This window comes from Euprymna scolopes, chromosome 18 (genome assembly GCF_053919585.1).
Source record: "Euprymna scolopes isolate OS-2025 chromosome 18, ASM5391958v1, whole genome shotgun sequence".
NCBI classification, from domain to species: Eukaryota; Metazoa; Mollusca; class Cephalopoda; order Sepiida; family Sepiolidae; genus Euprymna; species Euprymna scolopes.
Genome location: NC_136499.1, coordinates 20,175,737 through 20,202,730, shown reverse-complemented (window position 1 = coordinate 20,202,730; position 26,994 = coordinate 20,175,737). Strand labels below are relative to the sequence as shown.

The 26,994-nt window shown below is 32.4% G+C and overlaps 1 protein-coding gene across 14 annotated transcripts in view; it reads right to left on the bottom strand.

Moving 5' to 3' along the window:
• The window catches only part of LOC145297516 (ubiquitin carboxyl-terminal hydrolase 9X-like), a 292,030-nt gene that overhangs the window by 135,217 nt on the left and 129,819 nt on the right, over window positions 1-26,994 (bottom strand). For all 14 annotated transcript variants that reach the window (XR_013870257.1, XR_013870258.1, XR_013870256.1 and 11 more), the window contains 10 exons: window positions 24,247-24,359; window positions 23,774-23,886; window positions 19,853-19,958; window positions 18,649-18,764; window positions 17,229-17,295; window positions 15,700-15,884; window positions 11,998-12,136; window positions 6,402-6,554; window positions 6,143-6,247; window positions 4,331-4,429 (listed from right to left, as the gene is read on the bottom strand). Coding sequence is in view for 11 of the 14 variants with exons in the window: in XM_080143416.1 (XP_079999542.1) it covers window positions 4,331-4,429; window positions 6,143-6,247; window positions 6,402-6,554; window positions 11,998-12,136; window positions 15,700-15,884; window positions 17,229-17,295; window positions 18,649-18,764; window positions 19,853-19,958; window positions 23,774-23,886; window positions 24,247-24,359 (1,196 nt within the window). In the remaining 3 variants the exon portion in view is untranslated. The remainder of the gene's footprint in view (window positions 1-4,330; window positions 4,430-6,142; window positions 6,248-6,401; window positions 6,555-11,997; window positions 12,137-15,699; window positions 15,885-17,228; window positions 17,296-18,648; window positions 18,765-19,852; window positions 19,959-23,773; window positions 23,887-24,246; window positions 24,360-26,994) is intronic.

Sequence of the window (26,994 nt, the reverse complement as noted above, 5' to 3'; positions counted from 1 at the left end):
TTAAATGTTCTTTCCTTACAAAGGCTTCTCTGATGAAGGTTTCAAGTCTGACTATGTGGTCTATTGAACTTCGGTTTTTCCTGAATCCTGTTTGAAATTCTCTAATAAGATTCTCTGTTTCCAGGAACCAGATTAGTCTTTTGTTTATAATCCTTTCCATGGTCTTACAAATGCAGCTTGTTAGAGCTATTGGCCTGAAATTCAATAGATCTGAGACGTTACTTGATTGGGATTGGATGTTTGAGTTTTCAGATTTGGGGATTGGTATTATTGTGGCCTCTTTCCAGGTCTCCGGTACGTTTCCACTGGACCATATAATATTGAAAATTTCAAGTAGGTATTTCATTGAGGCTTCTGGAAGTTTTTTGAGGATTTCATATGGAATTTCATCGGGCCCTGTAGCTGTGTCATGGGATTTGGTTAGCGATTCTTTTAATTCAGGCAAGGTAAGAGGTTGGTTGTATTTTTCAGTATTTTGTGATTTAAATAGAATTTTCTTTTTCTCTTCCTTTTCTCTAATCTTTTTGAATTTCTCTGTTTGTCTGTCACATGATGAAATTTTTGATAAATTATCTGCCAGGTTATTGGAAATGTCTTTTTAATCGGTGTATATTTTGTTGCCTTTAGAGATGTGGGATATTGGTGTACTACTACACTTTCCTTCTATTTTCCTCATCATGTTCCAAACTGTTTTCGCCTTGGTATTCACATTAATTTTGGATATATAATTTCTCCAGGTTGTTCTTTTGGATTCCTTTATGATTCGTCTGGCTTTTGCTCTGTTGTTTTTGAAGAAATCCAGATTTTCGCTTGTTGGATACTTTTCGAATTTTCTCAAGGCAGCTCGTCGAGCTCTGATGGCTTTTCTGCATTCTTTTGTGAACCAAGGTTTGTTGTGATTGTTGGTTTTGGTTGTTTTCGGTATGGTATTATTTGCTATGTTTGTGAGTGTTTTAATGAAGTAGTTCAAATGGTCATCTTCATCATTCTTTTCGATAATTAATTGGTTTTTGCACTGTTCCTGGAAGTCTTCCCAATCCGCTTTATGTAGGTTCCATTTGGGTGTTTTTTGTTCAGTGCTAGTACTTAGACTTTCCAGGATGATTGGGAAATGATCACTCCCACAGGTGTCATTGTGTACTTTCCAGTCATAGTCCATATATATGGAAGGATCACATAAGGTAAGGTCAATGGCGGTGAAAGTACCTGTTGCTGGGTACATATAGGTGTAGTTTTGATTATTAAGGAGGCATAGATTATTTTTATTTATTATGTTTTCTATTTCTTTTCCTTTTTTATTTGTTTCTTTACTTCCCCATATTACATTGTGACTGTTGAGATCTCCTAGTAGAAAAAAGGGTTTAGGGAGTTGTTTTATTAATTGAGTTATCTCAGTTTCGTTGATTGTATCTTTTGGAGGGATGTATATTGAGCAAAGTGTTATAGTTCTATGTAGAGTCACTGTAACTGCAATTGCTTGCAAGTTTGTGTTTATATTTATTTGTCTTTGAGGGACTTCATTCTTCACAAGTATTGATGTGCCTCCAGAAGCTCTGTCCGTATCTTTATTTATGTAGTTGTAAGATGTGTAGTGTTTTATGTTGATGGTATTATTTTCTTTCAGAAAGGTCTCCTGTAGACAGACAAGTGCTGGGCTCATATTTGTTATTAATAATGTGAGTTCATTTTGGTTTGCTTTTATCCCTCTGATATTCCATTGTAATATTTTGTTCATCATTTGGAATTGTGTTCAACTTCCATCGTCTCCAATCCCTCAAATCTATTTTCTGTCGGAGTCCCTGTTCGAGATATAGATCGGGATCTTTCTTTTCCTGTTTTTTTTTTTTTTTTTTTTTTTGTCTGGGGGGATTTTTGATTCTTTTCTGGCTTGTGATGTGTTTGATGGTTGTTCGGTTGTTTTTGTAGAAATGGTTTGTGGTTTTGTTTCTTTTTGTGGTTCAGTAGTGTCTTTACTTAATATTATCCTTGGATTGGTTGCAGACATTGCACTATTCATTTTCCTCATTTCTTCTAATAGTTCTTTCATTTCCTTTATTAGTTTGCTTAGGACATCAATTTTCTTGTCAGTTGTATCCGTTACATGTATATGACCATTTTGATTGTTGATTGGATTAGTTTTTTTTGTTGCATCTGCATATGTTTTAGTTTCAATGATTTTCCTGGCCTCTGGGTAGGATATATTCTTTATGTTTTAGTTTGGTCACTTCTTTTTCTCTTTTCCATATTTCGCAATATCTAGAGCCAGCGCCATGGTTTCCCAGGCAGTTGGCACACTTGAAATCTTTTCTGCGGTCAATGTGTGGGCCACTTTCTCCACATCTTCCACACACTGGTAATCGTGTGCACCGATCTTGATGGTGTCCAAACTTCTGGCACTTGAAGCATTGGAAGGGGTTTGGAATATAAATTTCTACATTTATTTTCATATATCCGACTTTCACTTCTTTGGGTATGGTGAGGGAATCGAAAGTTAGTATATATGTATTGGTACCGATTTTCTCACCGTTTTTTTTAATTTGAACTCTGCGAACATCTAACACATTCTGTTTCGGTAAGTTTGTCCGGATTTCCTCCAAGGGACAAAGTGCAAGTTCGTGGCTTTTCACTACTCCTTTGCAGGTATTTAGGGTTGGATGTCTGTAGCATTTGACTTTGATGTTTTCAAATAATTTTAGTTTCAATATTTCTTTAGTTTGTTCTTCGTTATGGGTTTCTATTAGTAGGCTGCCGTTAAATTGTTTTTTAATAGACTTTGGTTTTAGAGTTTTAAGATTTTTTCAATTTTAAAAGGTGATAGTTTGCTCAAAGGAGTTTCCTCCATTGATTCTATTACTACGAATGTTGAGTTCCTTGGTTTTATCGTCTCTTCGTCAGAGCTACTGATGTCAGAGACATCAGAGTGGGTTCTCTTTGGGTGGTTGGGTGGTTTTTGGGAGGAATAAGCCATATATTTTGTTTTCTTTTTTCGTCATCTTTGTTCCCCACCCACCTCGGAGTCCTATTTGGGAAGAGCCTGGGGGGAAACCCATTCGCCCAGCCTCTACAGGGATACAATGATGATATAACCGACTTTGGTGGTATCATAATGATTATCTGTTCTCTCTTGATATTGCTATGGGATCTGTAGCAATCCTGAGGGGTTTACAGCCTCGTCATCGATATTCACACCTAATCGATTGACCCTCAGCCACCGCTTTCCATCATATATTAGGGAGTAGGGTTATTTGTGGGAGAGGGGGGATGTGTTGTATTAGTAGTGGGTTTTTGGAATGGGCAATATATGGTGGGGCTTGGCGTGACTGGCCGATTGGTCGGATCGGGCCTCTCCGACTGCCCGTCTAATCAAAGTAAGGGCCAAAGTAATGTGTTGCGGTGCCTAAACTTCTATGTATCCTGGTTTAGGTTCGCTCAATCACCAGGATCACATCCTAAGACTTTACGGGTAGCAACCCACGGCTAACTGGTTGCCCCATTGAGGGATTTTTACCCTCTGCAGGGGGACAGTTGGTTTGTTCTCATGCCCTACCGACAGGGCAAAAAAATAAATAAATAGATAATTTGATAGAATATATTTGTTTTCTTTTTCTTTCTTTTTTTGTTGTTTCTTTTCCTTTTTAAAATCTGTTTCTATTTAACCCATAGTTGGGACCCTAACAGGTACTACCACTCCGGGTCAGGGTGGACCTGGGAGCAATGGCAATTAAGAGGTGGCTCCACACTCCCCAAGCCCGTAAGCTGGACCTCACCATCGGATGTAGTTTAAGGTCATATCCAGGACCGGGAGTAAGGTAGGAAAAAATAAAATAAAAGGGGGGGGGGATAGGCTGTTGTTTTTGTTTTTGGTTTTGCAGAACATAATTAAGTTTTACAAAAAAGATCAGAAAACAAAAAAAAAAACGTCAATGTAGGTGCATTTCGTCTCAGGAAGCCACAGGGCAGCCTGATCTGGTAGCACCAGCACACACACACAAGATGCAATATGGTTACATAGATACAGACAAAAAAACATATGTACTGAAATACATGCAACAGACAAAATCCTCCCTCTCCAAAATATTACAATAACATTTCACTGGAAATAATAAACAGCTATGAACCAGGAAAGACTTATGTTAAGTTACATGAACATAATTCATAAATAAATTTATTAGTTAATATCCTTTAAATTTGTTTCTGAATACATGAAAAGGGAATAAAGTTTGAAATTAGTTAAATATACTGGATAATCATGCAGAATGAAAATTTGTTTAACAACAACATTTGAAATAATTATTTGATTACTTAATAATCTAACAATTACTTGAATTACCTTATGTGCCATAACACCCTCTTTATCATCTTCTGCAAGCCTTCGTATCAATTCAAGTAGCTTTTCTCTTTGCTTTCTCATAGCATTAGTCCAGCTTCCCTGTAAAGATTAATAGGACATCAATAATAAAAAACTGTTTCAATATAAAAACATTAAGTACATTTTAAATTAAAATAGCATTATAAGGTGGTTGAAATCACAAAAAAAAAAAAAAAAATTAAGAAACTAGTAATATTTCTCATTATACTAAACAAAAGTTGATCAACAATTGTTTACACAATGCTTTTTCTATATATTTTAACACAAAATTTAAATACTTTAATAAAACAAAATACATGCTAAATTATATTTGGCTTAACATGTTTGAATAAAGTTTCACCATTTGACTGCCAAAATAACCTATTTGTAACCAAATCTTTATCCCTATTTCTCTCAGATACAATCTTAAATCCTCCCAGGTTTTCTGTTAACTGACGTTGCTTTTTCAACTGTTCTACTTTCTAAAACATGTCTTACTTCTGGGACCGAATTATGTTTAAAGAAAAAAAAAAAATTTAATTGTTCAAATTAGCTATAATTTATAATTAACTGATCATGTCACCTATCTCTTTGAGCTATCTATGTATTTCTCTCGTTCCATCTGTTTATGTTGATTCAAACACACGGATATTTCTTCAATGAGTGATTCGAATTTGCAGGTTTGTATATAAACACCACAAACAAACTAGATGGCAAAATAAGTATTTACTTCTATATAATAAAACATGGATAACATAAGAGAAAAACTTATTTTTAATTATACAAAAAGAATATCTTTAAAAAAATGTCAGTTTAGGAATTTTCAAAGTAAATCAAAGTACAATAGTGGTAGTGATTGTGACACGGAGTCACAAGTACATCTAATCAGGACGTGTGTGTGTGTATATGTCTGTCTTCTTCGTGATTATGATCCATTTGAAATTTTCTACAAGTAATGTTCATGCCAGATGGTGAACCTCATGGTCTGTCAGGTTTTTATGGCTATGGCCATTAGCTGATAATCTCAAGTAGTCTCTTGGTTTGATCCAAGTGGTATCTATATACCAGCAGAGGAGGAGACTGGGGGGTAAGGTAAAAGGATTTGTCAGTGGATCTCAGACAGATTGGCTTTTGGGTCCTAAGCTAATGGATTATGCTTGGTTAGAAGATATTTTTTATTTGCGGGCCTGTTTAGAAAACGAGTATCATTGCAACATCTCTGAAAATAAAATATTTTAAACTATGTGGTTTTGTTTGAAGGGGGAAGCCTTTTGTTGCAGTAGCAACAGAAACTACCTACTGCAACTGGTGTCAGAATCGACCACTTAGTTCAGACGCCAACAAGTGAATAATTCCGGCCTGTGCAATGAGTGCGGATATGTTCATCACAAAACACCCATTCTGGAACAGATATATCGATAGTATCTGCATACATTTAGACAAACTCAATTGAACAATAGACATTTGCTTATCAATGCTTTCATTTTGTTTTTCATTTCTTTGACACATTTTAATATAAGGTTTTAAAGAAAAATGTTTGCACCCATCGTATTTTTGATCATGGATTCATAATGCAATAGAATTATTCTATAAATGTAATGCTCTTTTTATTATTAATTTTTTGTACTGAAATAAGAATAAGCAAAAGTTATTCTGTTTAATCAAAAACACAAACATAGATTAATTTAGAAATTGTTTACAATATAGCAAGTACATCAGCTACATTTGCATAAAGATTTAAAATTTCAAAAAGCTTTTAACATGCCTTTCCCCTTCTTGAAAAAAGGAACTTACTTGAAAACATTCAAATAAATGGTCCAGTTGTTCTGGGGAAAAATCCCAAGCCAATTTTGCTAATAAATCATGAACATTTTTTACAATTGCTTCATGTTTTCCAGACTGAAATATAAAAAAGAGAAAAAAACTCAGAAATAGTGCATATGTAACAAACACCCTATATATTAAAATAAAAATATTAAAAAAATATTTACATTTTCTTCTAAGATTGTAAAATAAGTTCTACTGAAGATAAAAGAAAATATTTCAACCTTACCTGGGCTTCCCATATTCTATCCAAATCATCAAGTGTTAATGCTTTCTCTTTAATCATAAATCGCAGTATTTTTTCTAACTTTTCAACATATTGTGGTTGGTGGAGACTATCACGAAGAACTATAGATAACACATTGTTCTCTTGAATCCATTCCTAGAATGTAAAAAAAAAAAAAAAAAAATCTTATAAGTACAAAAAACATTTTCAGCTCTAAAATAAATATTCCAAATTTTAGTTTTTTGTGTGTATTTTAAAATGGTTTTAAAGAACATAATATGAGCACCTCCTATTTGAAAATTCAAATATTTCTGATTTGCATTGAATTTGAAGCAGACACCAATTAAGCAAGATTCCCTAAATTTTAATTTCTCCTTAAAACTTCCTTATTTTCTAGAATCAAAATCACCAGATGGATTTTGACCTAAATTGGAATAAGGATTACAGACATTAAGTTTAGTAACATTGTACGTCAATTTTAATCTTCGTAAAGGAGACATGAAAGTGGTACAAAACTTCTGTAAAAAAAAATAAAATAAAATGAATTGTGATGAAAAATGATATAAAAATCATTAAGCGATTTCTACTCTCTAAAGTTTTATTTAAATGTTAATAAACTGTAAAAGATGTCATACATACTGTCAAGTATGTTAAACTAACATTTATTTGTCTTTTTTAATTAACCGTCTGCACCATTAAAAAATCTTTATTTTATTAAAAGCTAAAATCTTTTTCCACTTGTTTGAACTATTAAAATCATTTTTCTATCTTTTCCTCTCTGACTTAAATTTCACAAAAGATCTATTGGCTTGATTTGAAAACCAGTCTCTTTTCTACTCAAGTTTTGTGTAAATAACATCTTTATGTGAAACTACACACTTCTAGACAATCTGACCTAAAATTAAACCCTCCCTTGTTTTTCTATCTCCCATTAGTCAAGTGTTTCACCATCTGATGGTCAAAGGAAAGTTGCAAGATTCCAATCCAATCCACTTCCCAAATGAAGCTATTCCAATTAAAGCGATATCAACACATGAGAAAACAAAAATGAAAAATACAATTAACAGTCATGTTACTGAAAAGATTCATATTGAGTCATGTTTTTCCATATCAACCAAACAAATCAGTTAACTATTCTGCACCTTCACCACAGATACAATTTGAGTGCAGAATCAGAAAAAAAAAAAAAAAAATACAATTTTTACACAAATATCCAGTTTTATAAAAATTATGCCAAAACTAAAAAAAAGAGATTGTTTTTTTTTCCATATGAAAATGTCAACTTTGAACACAGAATTTCAAAATTTTTGAATCACTAAAGATATTTGCATGATTCAAAACGTTTTTAACTTCATGTACTGAGCTCTTTAGAACTGTGATTAAATATCTGTTATTGTATAAAATCTATTATTCTGAGTCATTACTGTTTCTTCAGCAACCTGAGGTTGCTCCTGTTCTCTCTAAACTTTTCAACAAATGCCTTAATGAATCTTGCTTTCCTAACTGCTGGAAAATTACTTCTGTGGTATCAGTTTACAAGAATTCTGGGGAAAACTGACTAAATTATCGCCCAGTTAGCCACTTCCCACTTTTCGCCAAAATATTTGTCCATAATTAACCAAGCTCTACTCCACCACCTCACAATTGCTAAACTTCTGTCCGACCAACAGCATGGGTTTAGCAAGCCTATTCTACTGCAGATAATCTCTGAACGTATATACCATGCACTGGATAAAGCAGGGGAGGCTTTTACAGAGTATGGAACGATGGTCTTATGAAAATCAGATCCTACGGTATTACGGGACGAATGCTTAATATAATTAAATCCTTCTTAAATAAAAGAAGAATCCAGGCTGTCATTGATAGTCATATGCCAAAACAATGATATAAATGCGGGTGTATCTCAGGGGTTGATTCTTGGATCTTTATTATTCCTAATATTCATAAATGACCTTCCTGATAAAATTGTCTCTGAGATGGGTATATTTGCTGATGACACCACACTTTATAACAGACATGAGGGGAAAACAAGTGAACATGTATCCGAAACAATGGCAGAAACACAACCTCCAGTTTGTAGTGGAATGGAGACAAAAATGGTTGGTCACATTCAATGCTTCCAAAACTAAGCTTGTTTCCTTTAATAACTACAAGAAACCTGCTCAACCACTAATAGCGATGACTAATGATACATTACCTGAAAGTACTTCATTCAAATTCCTCAGATTAACATTCATGGGGAACACGAGTTGGAACAGATACACTGATGGCATTGCTAAGGCTGCTGCAAAGAAGGTGGGCTCTCTCTACCATGCTAGAAAGTTATCTACGCCTGAGAGTATCTTGTACCTTTACAAGGCCACCATTCGCCCATGTATGGCGTATTGTTGCCACATTTAGGTTGGTGCATCTGCTATTAGTCTCCCGCTTAGAGTTTTATGAGAGAAAAAAAAAAAAAAAAAAAGAGTATCACCAACTTAATAGATCCCACACTATCAGCTAGGTTTCAGCTACTGTCCCATCAAAAAAATGTTGCATCTCTCTGTTCTACAATTTAATGGTGGATACTCCAATGAACTGCAAGTCCTTGTGCCCTTGACGTAAATACACAAGAATAACTTGACAAGCAGCAAAATCCACCCCTACACAGTAGAAGTCCCTAGATGTAAGAAAGCCTTCTACCTTCACTGTACTGACATACAAAAGTTTAAATGTAATGTAAACAGACATCTTGCTACTCAACTCTTACAAATTATCTCCCAAATAGTAGCCCCTACATTAAAGTGACACTGTGCCTTGTTTGGGGTGAAAATGCAATAATAAAAATTAGAAAGAAAAAAGAATAAAAAACCCTGTATTTGATATTTTCTCAAATCCAAAATAAAATACCATTTTTTTTTTTACATAGTATTTTAACTATTTAAAGCAGAAAGACATTTTATTTGAATGAGGACAAACATTGCTTGTATCCAGTGATAACGTTCATGTGTAACACATCACTGACAACTTATCACTCAACTTACATGTTTGTATTCACATGCACAAGATTGAATCTAACAATGTATAAAAAATAAAAACAGAAACTGGACAAAATATAAAACAAAAATCACATGAAAAGACAAATATTTCGTTTTTTTATTGACAGAATTTCTTGGAGAAGAAAAACAAACAGTATTATCAACATATTTACAAATATTAATTACACACCTATGTTTTAATCAAGGATAACCTTAAAAGAAAAATTATAAATAGTGTAAAAGATTTTTTTTTTTCATATAACTTATTAAATCATGTTTGATGCAAATATAGTAATTCAACCAATAATAGAACATAGTAGTTAAATTGTTCAGCATACTTATCAATTTCTGTCAGAACTGTTAAATAATTTACACTAATACCCCTAAAAATGTGTGAATATATCTAATTTCATCAGCTTTGAATGAAATACAGTAAACTAAATTCTTAACATAGGCAACTTGTTTAGAAAAAGAAAATTAATGTCACCTAGTAATCACCAGAATAATGACAAAAGTGGGTCATGTTCTCCTCAATGTGGAATTCTTTATAAATAAAATCTTTAATCTTGCACTTTTACTATGCTCTTAGACTTTACTGGTTAAATAAAGTTCAGAATTTAACACTAAATAGAATGATGATAGGTCATTTAAAATTATTCAAATGAAATAGAAAGCTTCGATAAGTGAAATAAAGAATTTTTTTCTGGCCATGTTTTAGGCTGCTTTTCTTGGTTGTTGGCATTTTCAATCCTCTTCAGCCATTAATAAATGTAAGCTGTTGGAAATTTTTTATATAATGAAGTAGAAAAAAAAAAAAAAAAAAAGAGTCAGTTAAGATATATTATAAACTTAATGCCTACCTAAAGATAAGAGTTCAATCCCTGGTAACAGCACATATGAAAAACAATTGATTTTAGCATGAAACTAAGAATTAGATTATTTACCAGAGTGGATAAAATAAGTCCAACATTTCTGGAATCTTAATAAAAAGGTACCAAAAAGGAGGACACAGTAAAACATCCAAAACATTGTGAAAATGACAACAATTAAGAAGAAAAACATTTTTTCAGAATTTTTTAGATGAGAGTGATAATTTGCATTATTCGGACTACTACACTCATTTTTGTTGTTACGTTCACGTTTTTGCTGACCTTCTGAACTGCATTATTTTAAACTTGAAAATACTATACATCTAAAGATTAGGAAATCTATGCTAGAATTGTTCACATGGAGCCATGGTGTAACAAATAAGCGTCTTGATCAAAAACCAATTCTAAATGACCATCTTCTGGAGGTTGGTGGTTTAATCCTTACTATAGTTTCAACCTCAGAAAGCTGCAAGCTGACACAAAGACTTTCGAACAACTGATCAGAGACCTCCTCTTTGCAGATGACACTTCCCTCATGGCCCACACCGAAAGAGCCTTGCAGCACTTCATATCCTGCTTCGCAAAGGCTACCCAGCTCTTTAGACTCTAGGTTAGCTTGAAAAAGATGGAAGTCCTCCACCAGTCCGCTCCTCGGGTAGAGTACCGGCCTCCCCACATCACCATTGACAAGATTGGGCTGAACACCTTTCACCAGTTTACCTACCTGGGGTGTACCATCACATCAGATGCCAAGCTCAACAAGGAAATCGACAACTGACTGGCCAAGGCAAACAGCGCATTTGGCAGACTGTACAACAAAGTCTGGAAAAAACAGTGTGTACAGAGCCATAGTACTCTCCAACCTCCTGCCACCAACTACGACTCCTCAAGCATTTCCATCAGCGCTGTCTCTACACCATCCTTAATGTTCACTGGAGTAACTATGTCACCAATGTTGAGGTCATCGAGCAGGCGGAGATTATCAGCATCGAGGCCATGCTGCTGAAGTCACAGCTACACTAGGCCAGGCAGATCTCCAGAATGGAGGATCATCGCCTGCCCAAGATAACCCTATATGATGAACTCTCCACTGGTCAGCATGACAGAGGAGCACTGAAGAAACGATATAAAGAATATCTGAACAAGTCCCTCGATGACTGCCACATTGACCACCACTAGTGGTCTACTCTCGCTGTTGACCGTGACATCTTGAGGCGCACTGTCCATCAGGCTGTCACCTCCTTTGAGGTTTCCCCACAGAGAATCTGCAGGAGAAATACTGCGGGAGGAAGATCCGGGAAGGTTCAGCAGCTGTACCTGGGGTTACTTTTAACTGCAGCCGTTGCGGCTAAACCTGCTTGTCCCACAGAGTTTATCAGCCACAAGCATGCCTGCAGTCAATGTGGCCAGCACCCTTCATAGGGATCTTTGTTTGCAAAGCAGAGCCAAGAAGACGGGCAATAATAAAAAATAAATTAACATTTTTACCCAGTCATGAAATGAGAATCATCTACTCTGATGGATTAAATAAAAGTTCGGTGTTAAATTAGATTTATTCTTAGAGTTCAACCTGATACACTTGAAGCAAAAATGTGTAAATAAAAAATTCAAAGATTAATCAATTAAGCAGAATTATGGAGCAACAGATTTCTATGGAAAAGTTCAATCTATAAAGAAAAAAAAATAATATAATCAAGCTAAGATAAAACTTACTGCCATTTTGTCTGCTGTCAGCCATTCATCCTCATCACTTGGAGTATGACGACTGGCATGGAATGACACATTTGCTATCACTTTGTTTACTTCATTCAAGGCATTCATTTTGCCATTAAAAGACGAAATCTGAAGAAGCCTGAAAAGAAAAATTGCTCTCATGAATTCACAAAATTCGCTTAGTGAGAAATAGTTTAATTTTATCCTTGACATTAAAAAACATACAATGAAGACAACCACACAAATGCTTGACACTTGGACAATTGCAGTGAATTAAAATTGCAATAATTTACACAAAAAAAAAATCAAATATTACCAAAACTTCTTAGAGTTATGAGGTTACAAAAATATGCATTTTAGCCTTAGTGTTAAATTACATGGGTAATTCTCATGTTTTTATATACAATTAAAAAATTTTTTAATATATTAAAATTATGTCAACTTAAATAACATATGTATTAAAATTTTATCATTCATTAAGGTTTTTTAATAAAATTTTTATCATCAGATAATGTTGCTTCTGTTAATTTCAATATTAAACTAATTTGACAATCATGTATGGAGATGGGTTTCTATAAATCCTTGGATAAAAAGTTAGTGAGAAACAAATACTAAGAAAAAAAAATTACAAACAAGCCAATATCATAGGAAAATTATCTGTTGACCAAATAAATAGATCTGAGTATGTTTCTAACACATTAACCCCAAAAAGAAACACCAAGATAATTGAATGTAATAAAAAAAATCTTTTTTTTTTAAACTGTAATAGATTTTTTAATCTTTTTGATAATAATTGGCATAAAGTAAATAATTGAACATATTAAAAACAAAGCTAAGCTGGAAATTAAAATAAACTGCTAGAACTTATTACATAGATAAGAAAATATTTGCCTTTCCCAAAATTTAAATAAATTTAATTGTTAATTTGTAAATGTTTTGTTTACTGCTGTAATATATTACTGTTGTGCTTAAAAGGATTGGTTGGTTGTTTTACAGCATATCAACCCTTTTCAGGTTATTTAATGCCAAATCCAAAGATTTTGAAGAAAGATTTTTTTAATAGAATGTATTTGTTGTTTTCAAGTCAGTTTCTATTTAACCCATAGTTGGGACCCTAACAGGTACTACCACTCCGGGTCAGAGTGGACCTGGAGCAATGGCAATTAAAGGGTGGCTCCAAACTCCCCAAAGCCCGCAAGCTGAGGCCTCTCCACTGGATATAGTTATAGGTCATATCCAGGACCGTGCTTAAAAGGAAGACAAATATTTGCATATAAAAATATAATGGAGTATCTTTTTGCTCAAGTTGTGAATAATGAATAGTCAAAGAGGTCGGGAGTGAGCAAATAGCTGACAGAAGTTGAAATCTCACTGCAAAAGATGTCTTCATCACATGACCATCTCAATTCTGCTATGGCTTCTCGTATATAAAATCATGAGTACAGTTGTGGCAATTAAAGCAATGATTAGTAGATATACAAGAAAATGCTTGGGTTTGCCTTCAGGATCGTCAAACTTCACAGCAGACAGGTTAAACTAAAATTACCACTAAAGTCTATTGTAGAGGAAATCAAAGTTGGGAAAGTCAGGTGAGATTCTGGATAGTTCCAAGAATATAGCAGTAAAGGCAATACAACCCGTTCCTAAGATAGAAAGGAAGTGGAAAGTCTGAGATACTATAAATGATGCTATAGAAAATCCAGTTATTAAGTCATCAAACTTGCTCGGATAAGATCTGTGCTGGAAATGACCACATTTATAGTTCATTCTGATCATTCTCAAAATAAAGAGCAAAAATAAAAGAAAAATGCTTTTAAAAGGAGTCAAACAGTCACAGCAGGGGCACTGGAGGAATTCAGAAGAAGCTATCCAAAGATCCCTTACATGGAATGACATTTGATATATGGCGCTACTTTGGTTGCGCTTCATAATACACTCAACTATGATGTGCATTCATCAAAAAAAAATCATAAAATAAAAAACAGTCAATTTAAACTGTCCTTTATGTAAGGAAAAACTCTAAACATTAATTCCTGCAGAATGGAATTTGCTCATGGTTGATATACATGGTGGCACAGTAGGGTTCTAGATGAACAGACTATAACAATAAGCAGTCACATGAAGCCCGAAGCATGGAAAATTTTTTGCAGAGGAAGAGAAGATGTGGATCAGATTTAAACATACAGCAGGCCAATTATTAGTACCCAACCAAAACATTTTTAAACCAAATGGCAATTAGATGATGGCTGTAGATTTTCACCAAGAGACGCAATAATTAAGCTTAAAATTATAAATGAAAAGGGGAAACAGCCGAATATTGTTCTAAGAACAAACATAAGGTTCATGTTAGTTGAATCAAGTTGAATAACTTGTGAGAGCTGCCTAGAAAAACGTTTCAAGGTAGAGAAATACAAGAATCTAAAAAGAGTCGTGAAAGTTATAGTGTAATACTTCAAGCTATTGCAATTAGAGCAAAAAGTTTCCTTACAGGCTCTGTATATCAGCTCCTAGGCCAGCTTGGAATTATAGGTCGAAAAAAGTGGTAGCCAGCAAATGCCTCAGAGATAGCTGAACCATGTGCAATGTGCTTCTGAGTAAAACGAATTATCAAATGGCGCTATAATAGCAATTTAAAAATATCTACTGTATACTTATCTCTGTTAAAAAAAAATTCAAGTTTTCACGCAGTAAAGACAAGACACTCGGTCAATAAATGTTTAGTTGTTTCAATTTTATTGAACAGTTTACTGGGTTGATTGACTGAAAAAAATTTAGATAATGTGATCTCACATCAGTGAGAAAGGTCCGATACACAAAGACCTCAAAAGGTGTATTCTCTCTTGATGATTCAACATTATGTGGAAACAAATATTTCACTAGTGAAAACAGCCGATGAAGAATGATTATATAGAGGGCCCACAAGGTAAACTGTTCATTCCAAACAGCTTCTGTTGTTCATTCACTTTAGGAGTTTCTGCTATTGCTTCAGTAACTTGTTTGATTCTACAGATCAAGACTCAAACTATTATGACCGTTTTGGACACTCACACATTCTCAAATTGCCACAGCCTTTCTGGCACACAAACTACACAACTTCTATTCATACCACTCATAAGCTGTGTGTTGATTTAGCAAACAAGTGCATTTCTTTTCATTTTATGTAGATGACCTCCTGGTTTTGTTGTAGCTGTTGAAGATTATTCATCCGCTCATCCAGGTGGCATCTGTGTTTTACTATAGTGATTTGAGTATAATGTTCTGTTTACCTCACTGTTTCATCCCACAGACAATACTATTCGCAATTTTTTTTAAATAATTCAACACTCCACAGCATTCCAGTAAGATAGGCTATTATTTCATATTTTGTATACACATTATTGGTTTAACGTCCGCTTTACATGTGTTGGCCACTAAAATTGTTTCACAAAAATGATTCCAATCATTGCAAGTTGATTTCAGTCACTTTTGTTTTACACTTTCTCAAACTAATGTTTTTATTTTTAATTATTTTCCTTCCACAAAAATTCTCAACTTCTGCAATTTTTTTAGTTTTATATTAAATCCTTTCAGATTTTTGCTTACAAACTCAAATGAATCACTGGTTATTCTAGAATATAATTATAAAAATGACATTTATAAATACTAGCAAAATATAGCAAGATAAAGTCAATTTTTTAATGCAATAATGATACTGAAAATCACCTCAAGATCATTTTCAAACGGAAGATTTCCAAATTCTTCACAGTTTCTTCCTGATTAGGTACACGGGACACCAATTGTTTCAGTGCTTTTATTATGGCTGATAATCCATCATTTTTTATTTCTGATTTGGACTCCTTCTTTAATTCATCATCTGTTAAGTTGTCCAGAAATTTAGGAACAATTTCCTAAGAAAAATAAAATGATTTCAGAAATAAAGTTACAAAAATATCAAACAAATAAATGAAAATAATAATAATCTTCACTGAAAGTAAAATATATTTTTAATATTTCCTAAACAATATTTTCTGCTTTTAGGTTATTTACAACTAGTAGAACCCCATGCATACCTATTACACCTGAAAAATGAACTCCATAGAAGTATTTTTACTTTTTTTTTTTTTTTTAAAACCATCTATGAATATTAATTATAGTGCTCTTTGTTATATTTATAAATAAACATTTAAACATTTTTATTATGCCATAATTAAGAAAATGTATCCTTATAGCAACAGACTTATGTAAAAGGCAAACATTTTTTTTTGTTGCTAAATTTTAGGGGGGGAAAATGGAGTGTCTATACACCAACTCTGAAAGTCATTTTATAGGAATGCAAGTATTTGTAAATAACCCAATTTTTATAGGTATTATTTTAAGAGCAGTATTTAATTAGAATAGTATGCAAATATTGTGTTCAAAAAGAGACTCTGGATTTCGATAATTAAAATATAAATTAAAATTAATAGAAAATAGATGTACAAATAAGAATGAACATAGAAAAGTTTGTACAAGATTATAAATAACAACATCCTCGAATCAGGATACATTTCTATGGTGATTGACCTGCTTTCAAGCAATATGACAATTATGCCAATATTTATAACTAATCGATACAAACTGATAATTATTAGTTCAAAAAGGTGCAAGATAAAAACTCACTGTAACTAGTGAAAATGAGTATGTAATGTTCTATAATAAAGAATTATAAGAGTTTTATAATAAAGAATTATAGGAGACATATGCTTCATCTAAGAAAAACATGGGAAAGATTGTGAACGTTTGTATATCATTTGTATTCTTTAAAATAAAAGAAAAAAAAATGGATAATGTTTTAGCTACATAAATGCAGATATGTTTAATATGAAAATGTGACTAATCAGATTTCTATCGTTTTTCTTTTACAGTGATTTAAGTTGAATGATGAGGATTTGTTATTTAGTCAATTCTACGGCTATCCTAAAATTAGTAAACAAAAAAAATGAATGGATAAAATAAAATCTGCATTCAAATGAGGGAAAAAAAGAAAAAACTTGTACCAATACTTGAACTAAAGCATATACAAAGCAAAATTCTATATTTAACTTCTGTGTATGGGGCTAGACTGGTCAAGAAAATGGGAGAAAATCTCACTACTATATAAGATGACAAGTTAGAAAAAAATTGATCACTCATTACATTTGGTAAATATTTTGTTAAAAGTATAGGTTTTATAAAGATAAAATACAATACAAAGTAGTGGATAAAATGCTTACAACAATTGGCATGAAATATTTCTGGATGGCATAAGGAGTGAGTACTTCAGAGCACTGACCAAATGGTCTGAAAAATAAGACATTTTGTTTTCATCAATACAAAAAAAAGTGTACAAAAATGTAACATCAGGAGTATAATTAACTAAAATAAACCTTCTCTTTCAGCAAACACTAATTGGGAATTGTTTTTGCTTTGTGTAGCAAAATAAATTGTTCACATTACATTAACATTTTTGTCTGTTAGTAGTCAGGAAAACAGGGAGAGAATGCCAAAGGCAAGCGTCCCCACGAAAAGAACTTTTAGAGTAAAATAGTTCTCAGACATAAGAAAACCTTTACAACGAACAGATGAGATTTTGAGGCTAATTTGGTTCACTGGGAATATTTATGCTGAAGGGGCACAAGTATACAAGTTAATTGGAGAATGCATTACATAAAATTAAAAGTACTTATATTCTGCCATCTCTCTATGCATGTATACTATACATTGATAACATGAGCAAAAAAAACATCCTTTTTTTTGTAATTTTTTTTTTTTTTTTTTTTTAAACAATTTTGGCATTCTAAATTGATTTTTTTGTTTAGAAAAACAGATCTTATTTACAAAACATTATGTGGGGAAGAGGATTTTCCCTATATTAAAAACCGACATAATTTAGGACACCAATTGGAGGAGGGGGTGGTTATAGAAACTGTTCTGACTTCCAACAAGCAACAACAGTATATATGTTCTGTTAGTTGAAAAAAATAAAATGCTGTCCAATAAAAAGTTTGGTTTAAATAGTTTTATAACTAAAAAATAATAAAACACTAAATAAAAAATAAATCTTGGTCACAAAATAATTCTGAAAATCCGTACAAGTCTTATTTCATATTTGTTTGTAGAGACCCTGTGCACAGGTCAGGGTAAAATTTGTGTTGACTGAAATCTGCCTTTGTTTTTCTTGTTGGCTCACAACAATTGGGGTTCTTATTCCATCCTTGTTTTGATTCTTTTTATCACAATATATTGGTTGCTTTGATTAATGATTTTCTCAGGTACTCAGGAACCATTATCGATTTTTTATACTCAAATTTTATTAGAAGTGAAGTTAGAGCATAGAAAAAGAAATACCTCCAGATTATCAATAAAAGACAGAGTTCAAAATTCTAAGTTTGACACAAGGCACTTGAATGTCAAAAGACAAATTAACTAAAATGTTGTGATAACTAAGATAAGGTAACTGGTTGAAAATTGTAAACAATGATCACCCTCCCCCAACAAACATGTATTTTTAAGTAAAACAAAAGAAAGATCTACATGTCATATCATTCAAATGTTGATGGCAAAAACCAAAATTTTGAATCATTCGGAAAAACTAATGGAACTTTTATAATTTTAGAAATGATGAAAAGAAACAAAATTTACAAATCTACTCACTTCACCAGTGCAGCTATCACAGGCACCGATAACTGGGGGCCTTTAGTGAAACGGTCAAGAATAATTTGGAATCCTTCCATTTGTCCAAATTTATTCACCAGATCTACTAACCAACCCTGAAAAGATAATACACTGCTAAACACTGACCAAATAAATTGTAAATATTTCTTAAATGAAAAACAGGATTAAAAAGGTGCATAAAAACTAAAGCCAGATTCAAGTTTAACCATGTTGCATGAAGAATTAAAAAAAAAAAAAATGATTAAAAACAAAGATTGCTTAGTAAAAGAGATTGCTGACATTATGCTTCAGAGGATCAATCCGCCAAGCACCATATTAGGACAATCCAGCTTTTCTTTGTGCATTTGACAACATATCTGGGGTTGACTTAATGACAAAATCTAACATTCATTGTTAACGATTCATTGAAGGCAAGTTTCCAGGCAGAGATATTTGAAAGAATAACAATTTATATAAAAATAGTGACATATCACATTCTGAAAAGCTATTTTTTTTTTTTTTTTTTTTTTTTTTTTTTTTACACATGTTAGAATGTACAGTATGAATGTGTAGGTCAAATATAATGTTTGCAAACTTATGTTGGTACATTCCTTACATGAAACAAATTGCTAAAATGAAAACAGCATTAAGTTTTGACCACCTAAAAAAAAAAAAATGTACAAAACATAGGTTTGTAACAACTTAATGGAAATATTACTAACTTACTGCTCCATTAAAAAAAATTTAATACCCTACTTTCAAGAATATTTCAACTTGTATATAAAAGGCACTTTGAACGCTGCACAAGCAGAAGAGCCTGGTGTATAAAATCAACAATAGGTTCTTTCTGCTTAGAGCACAACTGAACCATGATACTGGATTTTTGTATTTTAACTGAAATCACTAATTTAATAAAATCAACCGTAGGTTCTCTACAGTGCAATTTAAACTGCAATGTATTGTAGACCAATTCAATAAGAGAAAGCATGCAATGAATTGATTTGATTGAAAAATGTGCAAATACACAATAAATGTATTAAAAGTATGTAACATTTGTTGATCTAAATTCTATCCCAGGCAATGCTGGGTTACTCTGGTAGTAAATCAAAATAGAAATTTTCCTAATACACATACACACATATTTATATACAATGTAATTATAAAGTTATTTTTCAATACAAACTGATTAGCAATGAATACGTACCCGAGGCGTTCTTGCATCGGGTGGTTTTGCAAATATGGCCTCTTCAGTCACTTGAGCTCCCGGTGGGACAGTTTCTGATAAGCGAGTTCCATTATATGTATGGAACCTTAAAAAGGGAGGAAAAAATTCAAATGTTGCACAAAAAACTTTTTCAACAAAATTTAAAAAATCGTTCAGCAGTTAACAGAAATTGGAAATCTGTTGATCAATAGATAAAAAAGAGATCCAAATTTCTTAATATACAAACTAATTCTACAAAGTTGACATTGAATAATTAATATATACATATAATTACTATCTTAGAATAACTATAATTTTATTCACGGTAAACACAATTTTAAATTTGCTGTATCAACATTATCATCCCACAAAGGGTGTATATATAATCTATAATAGAAAAGCGAAAATGTGTGTGTGTGTGTGTGCATTTCTTCTGTATGTCCACCAAAGGCTTTTTCTCCTGGTACTTCTCGGCTTGCTCGCTCATTCTTATAACTTTTTATATGCTACACAGATCATAATATCTCATATTTACGAAACGTGGTTGTAAATATATTTTATATCGACCACCTTTATCTTACAATTCACGCTGTGAATTTGTTTGCTGCTGCTGCTACTGTTTTGACCTAGAAAAACCACCTTCAATTTTTTAAATGCTTATTTTCGAATGATCAAAAGTCCCTGGCTTCATGGTATGTCATCAGACTTAACCACAAGGCTTCAGGTTCGAGCCTACCTCCCTCCCAAAATTTTTTTTTTTTCTTTTTATTTACCCCCCCCCCCAACACACACACACACACACACACCTACAAACAGCCAGGCACTGCCAGGTGCCCCCGCTAGTATATATATATATATATATATATATATATACTTGTTTATTGTTATATAAACATGCTTACATCCCGCTGCTACAAATAGCCACTTGTTTCAATCAAACAACAGATATCATCAGGCAGCAACTTGACTATTCAAAAGTTCAATGAAATTGAACAAGTGGCTATTTGTAGCAGCGGGATGTGAGCATGTTTATATAACAATAAACAAGTATTATCAGCTCTTTTTATTGAGCACTCTCTAACAACCTCGTTGAATTCATTAGTTCATTACTTTTGAATAAAAAAACCCGAGTATATATATATATATATATATATATATATATATATATATAAATAATTATCATCTCACAAAGGGTGTGTAAGATAATTGACATACGCTATTTTGCTAAAGCAGCATATTTGATTTTATATTTTAGAATTATCAGTAACCGTCCATATAACCAATGAAGTTATGACTATAGATCTCATTTAGAAATAGAACTATTTTTAAAAGTCTCTTTATCTTTGCTTTGAAATGTAAGAAACATACAGCATTAGAAGATCTTAATTTGGCAAATAGAGCACACCATTGGTGGTAATCCGAAAAGATTCACACGGTCAATAGCAAAAGAACAGTGAATCAGAAGGAACAATTGAAAATGCTACTGATAAAAACAGCAAAAACAAGTGATAAACAAAGATAAAAAAAAACAAAAAAAAAACGCTTAGAGCTAAATAAAACGGAAATAAATGTTTAAATCCAGCAGAGAAAGATGTCATTTTCATGAACAATACTTTAAATACAGTCCGTTAGCTCCATTGATCTCGATTTTTCAAACTTGTGTATGAAAGAAACATAGCTGAGAAAAAGGTTAATCAGTACCGTTACTAAATAATCCCTTAGAACTGCCTGATCCCAACATGTGATTTATATCTCACATAAAAGCTGTTATCACAGATGAAGGAAACTTTATTGATAAGGATAATATCTTTTACTTAAAACATTTTTAGTAAAAGGACAATCTTTTTCAGAGGCAATTTTCTATATGCATAAATCTGTCTAAATAGGTCATGCACAACTAAATATTAGTTTATAGAATAATGGATAAGCAAGTTAACATGCTAGTAAAAATAAGGTCGCAAACAGTAAAGCTGAACTAGGATATTTCAGTTGGCTCATTTACTAAATGAATACAGTTGAACTAATCCACTCCAATATCTTGTTTCAGCTTTAATGTGTTATTTTTATCAGCAGGTTACCTTTCCTTATGACTATTCCATTAACTAATTTTGCGATTATATAAATAATCGCAAATTGAAAATGTCCAGTTTTTCCTAAAAGTTGCATTTTAATTAATTTTTCACGTACATTGTTTTTTTTATAACTAGCAAAAGCCTGCTGGAGACGTTAAATTTTAACACTAATGATTTTATGCAAGATTTGTCAAAAATGAAGAAATTTATATATCATACACACAGACATATTACACTACCCATTTGAAAATCCATGAACTATTAAAACATTATCTTTTTATGATTAAAAATAAGTCTTTAGTTCCAAGAAATAAAACTCATTTTACTATCTAATTTAGATAGTTGTGATGTATATGGACACCTTACAGATGCTAAACTTCGGACCAACCAACAATATGGATTTAGGCAAGCCCATCCCACAGCAGATATCCTAACTAATCTCTGAACGTATATACCATTCACTGGACAAAGCAGGGAAGGGTAGAGTGGTAGCTCTAGATATATCTAAGGCTTTTGACAGGGTATGGCATGAGGTCTTCTCAGGAAAATGAAATCATACGGTATCACTGGACGAATTCTTAGATAAGAGAAAAATCCAGGTTGTCCTCAACAGTCGTACATTTAAACAATATGATATAAATGCGGGAGTGCCTCAGGGGTCTATCCCTGGACCTTTATTATTCCTACTATTCATAAATGACCTCCCCAACAAAATTGCCTCTGAAATGGGTATATATGCTGTTGACACCATGCTCTATAACAGGCATGACAGGAAAACAAATGAACACATATCTAAGGAAATGGCAGAAACACTAGATGAAGACCTCTAATCTGTAGCAATGCTGCCAAGACTAAACTTGTTTCCTTCTCTACCACCAATAGCAATCGTCAAAGATTCATTATCCAGGACCATTGCAAAGAAGGTAGGCTCTCTCTACAGTGCTAGAAAGCTACTAACACCCGAAAGTATCTATAAGGCCACCATTCATGCATGGAGTATTGTCATATTTGGAATGGTGCATCTGCTACTAGTCTCTCACTCCTAGACAATGTTCAAAAGAGAGTCGCCAACCTGATAGGTCATGAACTGTCATCTAAGCTGCAGCCTCTGTCCCACTGACGAAATGTTGCGTCCCTCTGCTTGTTCTATAAGTATTTTAATAGTGAATGCTCTGACAAACTGCAAGCACTTGTGCCCCCATGATGTAAATGCCCTCGACAAACCTGACAAGCAGCTAAATCCCACCCCTACACAGTGAAGATCCCTACATGTAGGAGGGGATTCTACTGCAGTAGTTTCTTCCCCAGAACTGCTAGACTTTGGAATTCTATTCCGGCTCCCTGCTTCCCCAGCTGTACTGACATGCAGAAGTTCAAGAGTAACGTGAACTGACATCTTACTGCCCAACTCCCTACACAGTACCCCTGTAGCCTATATCCCTGATAGTAGCCCCCTACACCAAAGTGGCAATGTGCCTTGTTTGGGTTGAAAATGTAATTAAAAAATATATATATATATTAGATGGAAAAATAAAAATATTAGTAATGCTGAATAAAAACTCATCTTTCTCTAAATGCTCACAAAGATAGACAGCTAAGTGAGACATGGATAACTTGTAATTATAAATCACAGCTAATTCAGATTAAAGTAAATTTTTCTTTCTAATATAATTGCAAAATATCTTAGTATGTATTTTATGTGACACAAGTATAAAATAAACTTAACATTAGGAAACAAGTGTTAAGCCACTTAGTTTTAGAATACATATTTCTAAAAATCATGATCAATATTTCCAAAGTAAAATTTCATTTTTTTTTTTTTTTCCGTTTAAATAAAGTTTATACGTACTTGCACTGGGGATTCAGAACCATTGCTAAAAGATCCAATAAAGGAAACCAATCCTGAGAAAGCTTACAGACGCATAATTCAATTAATTTTTCTGCATTTTTAAAAATGCATCGCTGTAAAATAAAGAAGATATATAAAAAAAAAAAAAATTACTACACTTTTGTTTTAACATAAAAATTTAATGTTAAAAGATTTTTAATCTATAATTTAGTGCTAAAATGAGTATTATTTCTGGTAACTTTATAAATACTTAAAAATGTTTTGTTATATAGAAACATTTTATCTAGTAAGCTTCTGCAGTTAAATATAGTACATTTTAAATCTTATAAAACTGAATTGAATTTAAATAGTTAATTATATTTAAAACTATCGAATCTATTGAGAAAAAAGTTTTTAAAAATCTAAAAAAAAATAAATAAATAAATAAATAAAATGATTTACAAATGGACTAATGTGATAAGACTTGAACTCACATGAATTTCATATTTCCATCCACTCACAGCCTCATCAGTAAGTATTTTGGTAAAGGATATGGTCAAGCCTTCGCGGAAAAATCTTTGACAAGCTTCACTTCGTGTATCCAATGCTGAAAGAAAAAGATAGTTTCTTATGATTACTAATAATAAACAAAAGGAAAGGTAAGTTGACTAATAAAAATTTTATCCGTTCTTTTTTCTTATTAGTCTGGCATAATTTAGCAGAATGACAGATGGGGTTGTCATCTAAAAGTTTCATTTCCTAATCAAACAATATTGTGTATTACTAGTATACGATTTCTTTCTCAAGCATCACTAAGTAGCTCTTTAGAAGCAGAACAAAAACAGCACAGAAGAGGTAACATACAGATTACAAGAATAAGTGTAAATAAATGATTGGAATAAGTGAAAAACAAGCGAGAGATTTGAGAACGTGTAAAATCAGTGATGGTGCAAAGACGCAGAAATGACGGGTTGTGTAAAAGACTTAAAATATCAGTTTAACAGAAACTATCTTGTAAATTTTTCATCAAAAAAATATTGGTACAGAATTTCTAAATGAGTTTTCTGAACCCAATTTCATATAAAAAAATGTAGATTGACTTATCAAATTTATCGATAAAATAGTTGAGTACAACAAGCCATGCAAAAAAGATGTGTATATCTATATAGTCTGAATGTTTGTTGAAGGTACGTTTAAGCCAAGATATGGTAAGTTGTTTAATGGAACAGAAACATAAGAAAGCATTCATAATACATCTGTTGGGTCCTGTGGAAACCACAATTTGGCATTGGATTGAAAATCTCCAAGGAAAGTAAATTTATCATCCAATTCATGTTATACACCAGAATTGTGTCTCCTCGCATCATCTGCTGATCAAATAAGGGAATAATCATCTAAATCTAAGAATGATGCATCCAGCTTTTCTTCAACTTTTTGGACGTCTGCAGTCTGACCTGGACTTCTGACAACTTTTTCATGGTTCAGCAACTAATTGCAAAAACCTCACGTTTTTTTTATAAATTAGGCCTCTAAAATTTATTTAAAAAAAAAAAAAAAAAAAAAAAAAAAAGAAAAACCCCCTTTCAATTTGTTATAAAATTACGATATTTCACAAATTATAAGGGAACTCGTTTACTGCAATTGTGAAATTACTAATCTGAAACAGATTGTGTTTTCATGCAAGTTTTAATGCATTATTTGCTTTTTTTCCCAATCGTTTTTTTAATTCTTTCAAAACTTAGATTACTGTCTTTGTGATTTTCTTATTAAACATTGTATTTGTAATAAATGAACATACAAAATTATTATCTTTAAAGTTTTTTATTTTTATTTGATACTAGTAAACCCTGTTCCGAGCAATGTCTGGACGAGTTTTTTTAAAATGCTAACTAAAAACATTAAGTATTTTCTTTAATGAATATATGCTTATAAATAGTGTTTACATTTACATGTAAACACTCAAAAATATAATTTCTGAGCTGTATGTCCGTGCTAATTCTTATTTGAGTCTTGTAAATTAATTGTATTAACTGGTCAGCAGAGACTTTCAATGCTTGTCACAAAACTGGTGACATCGTTTTGTGTGTATTTTACAAAGCTGTTTATAGGCATTGCTTATTAAAAGTTGCAAACATGCTACAAACATAAATAATGGAAGTAAAGTCTAATAATGTGAAAACATAGGAAGTATGATGTATGTAATATGATGCCCCATCTGAAGTTCCTTGACACTAGTTTATCAATAGATACTTCCTTAACCTTTTTTCTAGGAAAAAAGAGTAGTATCTGTTCTAATTTTACTATTTTATCCTAGGTCAAGGAGGTAGATATCCTTCAAGATTTCAGCAATGTTTCTTTTATTCATGTTTCAAACCCAGAGTCCTCCCCTTTTTTGGGGGAGCTGGATGTTTGCCCACATTAAGAACCAACCTTGTGTCAAAATTTGCTTGTGTGATGAGGCAAATAAATAGAAACAGTTAAATCCAAATTATATTAGACAAGTAAAAAGGTACTCATGCAGAATACAAATTATGTTAATATGTCTTTAAAACCAATTTGGAACATGGAGAGGGTGAGGCATAATTACATAATTATTTATTCTGTACTTTCACCTATTTGCTAAAAACTATGTTATCCCCCCCCCATATATATATATATATATATATACACACACACACACATTTTTAGAAATTGTTTGGCAAAAACTTCCCTCCATATTTTAAGAATGGCTTTCTAAATTATAATATTACTCCAGCATAGTACATAAGGAAAATATTTTTTTTGAAACAGAACAATTTCTTTTGACTGCTACCTGGCCATAAAGTGGGTGCTCCTTTTATGTTAAATTTATATATGAATTCCTCGCAGTAAAATCTAAACTCTTACTTTTTTGCTTTTTATTCTTTCTGTGGCCATATTCTTTTTAAGGCTGTTGAAATGTAATAGCCAAAAAGTAGATTTGTTTTTTTCCTGTGTCTGTGTCTTCTAAACTCCTCTCTTAATATTTGGTCTACAGACTTGAAATTTGATTATATATATATATATATATATATTTGGACCCTGGGAATACTTTCAATTTTATTTTTACTCTGTAAAAAAAGCTGCTAATAATCAAAATTGTTTAAAAAAAAAAAAAAAAAAAAAAAAAAAAAAAAAGGCAGAAGTAAATCAACTAACTTCTAAGCATGCATACATATACATTTTTAGCTGGAAGACACTTCACTTTCAGCCTTTTTTATTCA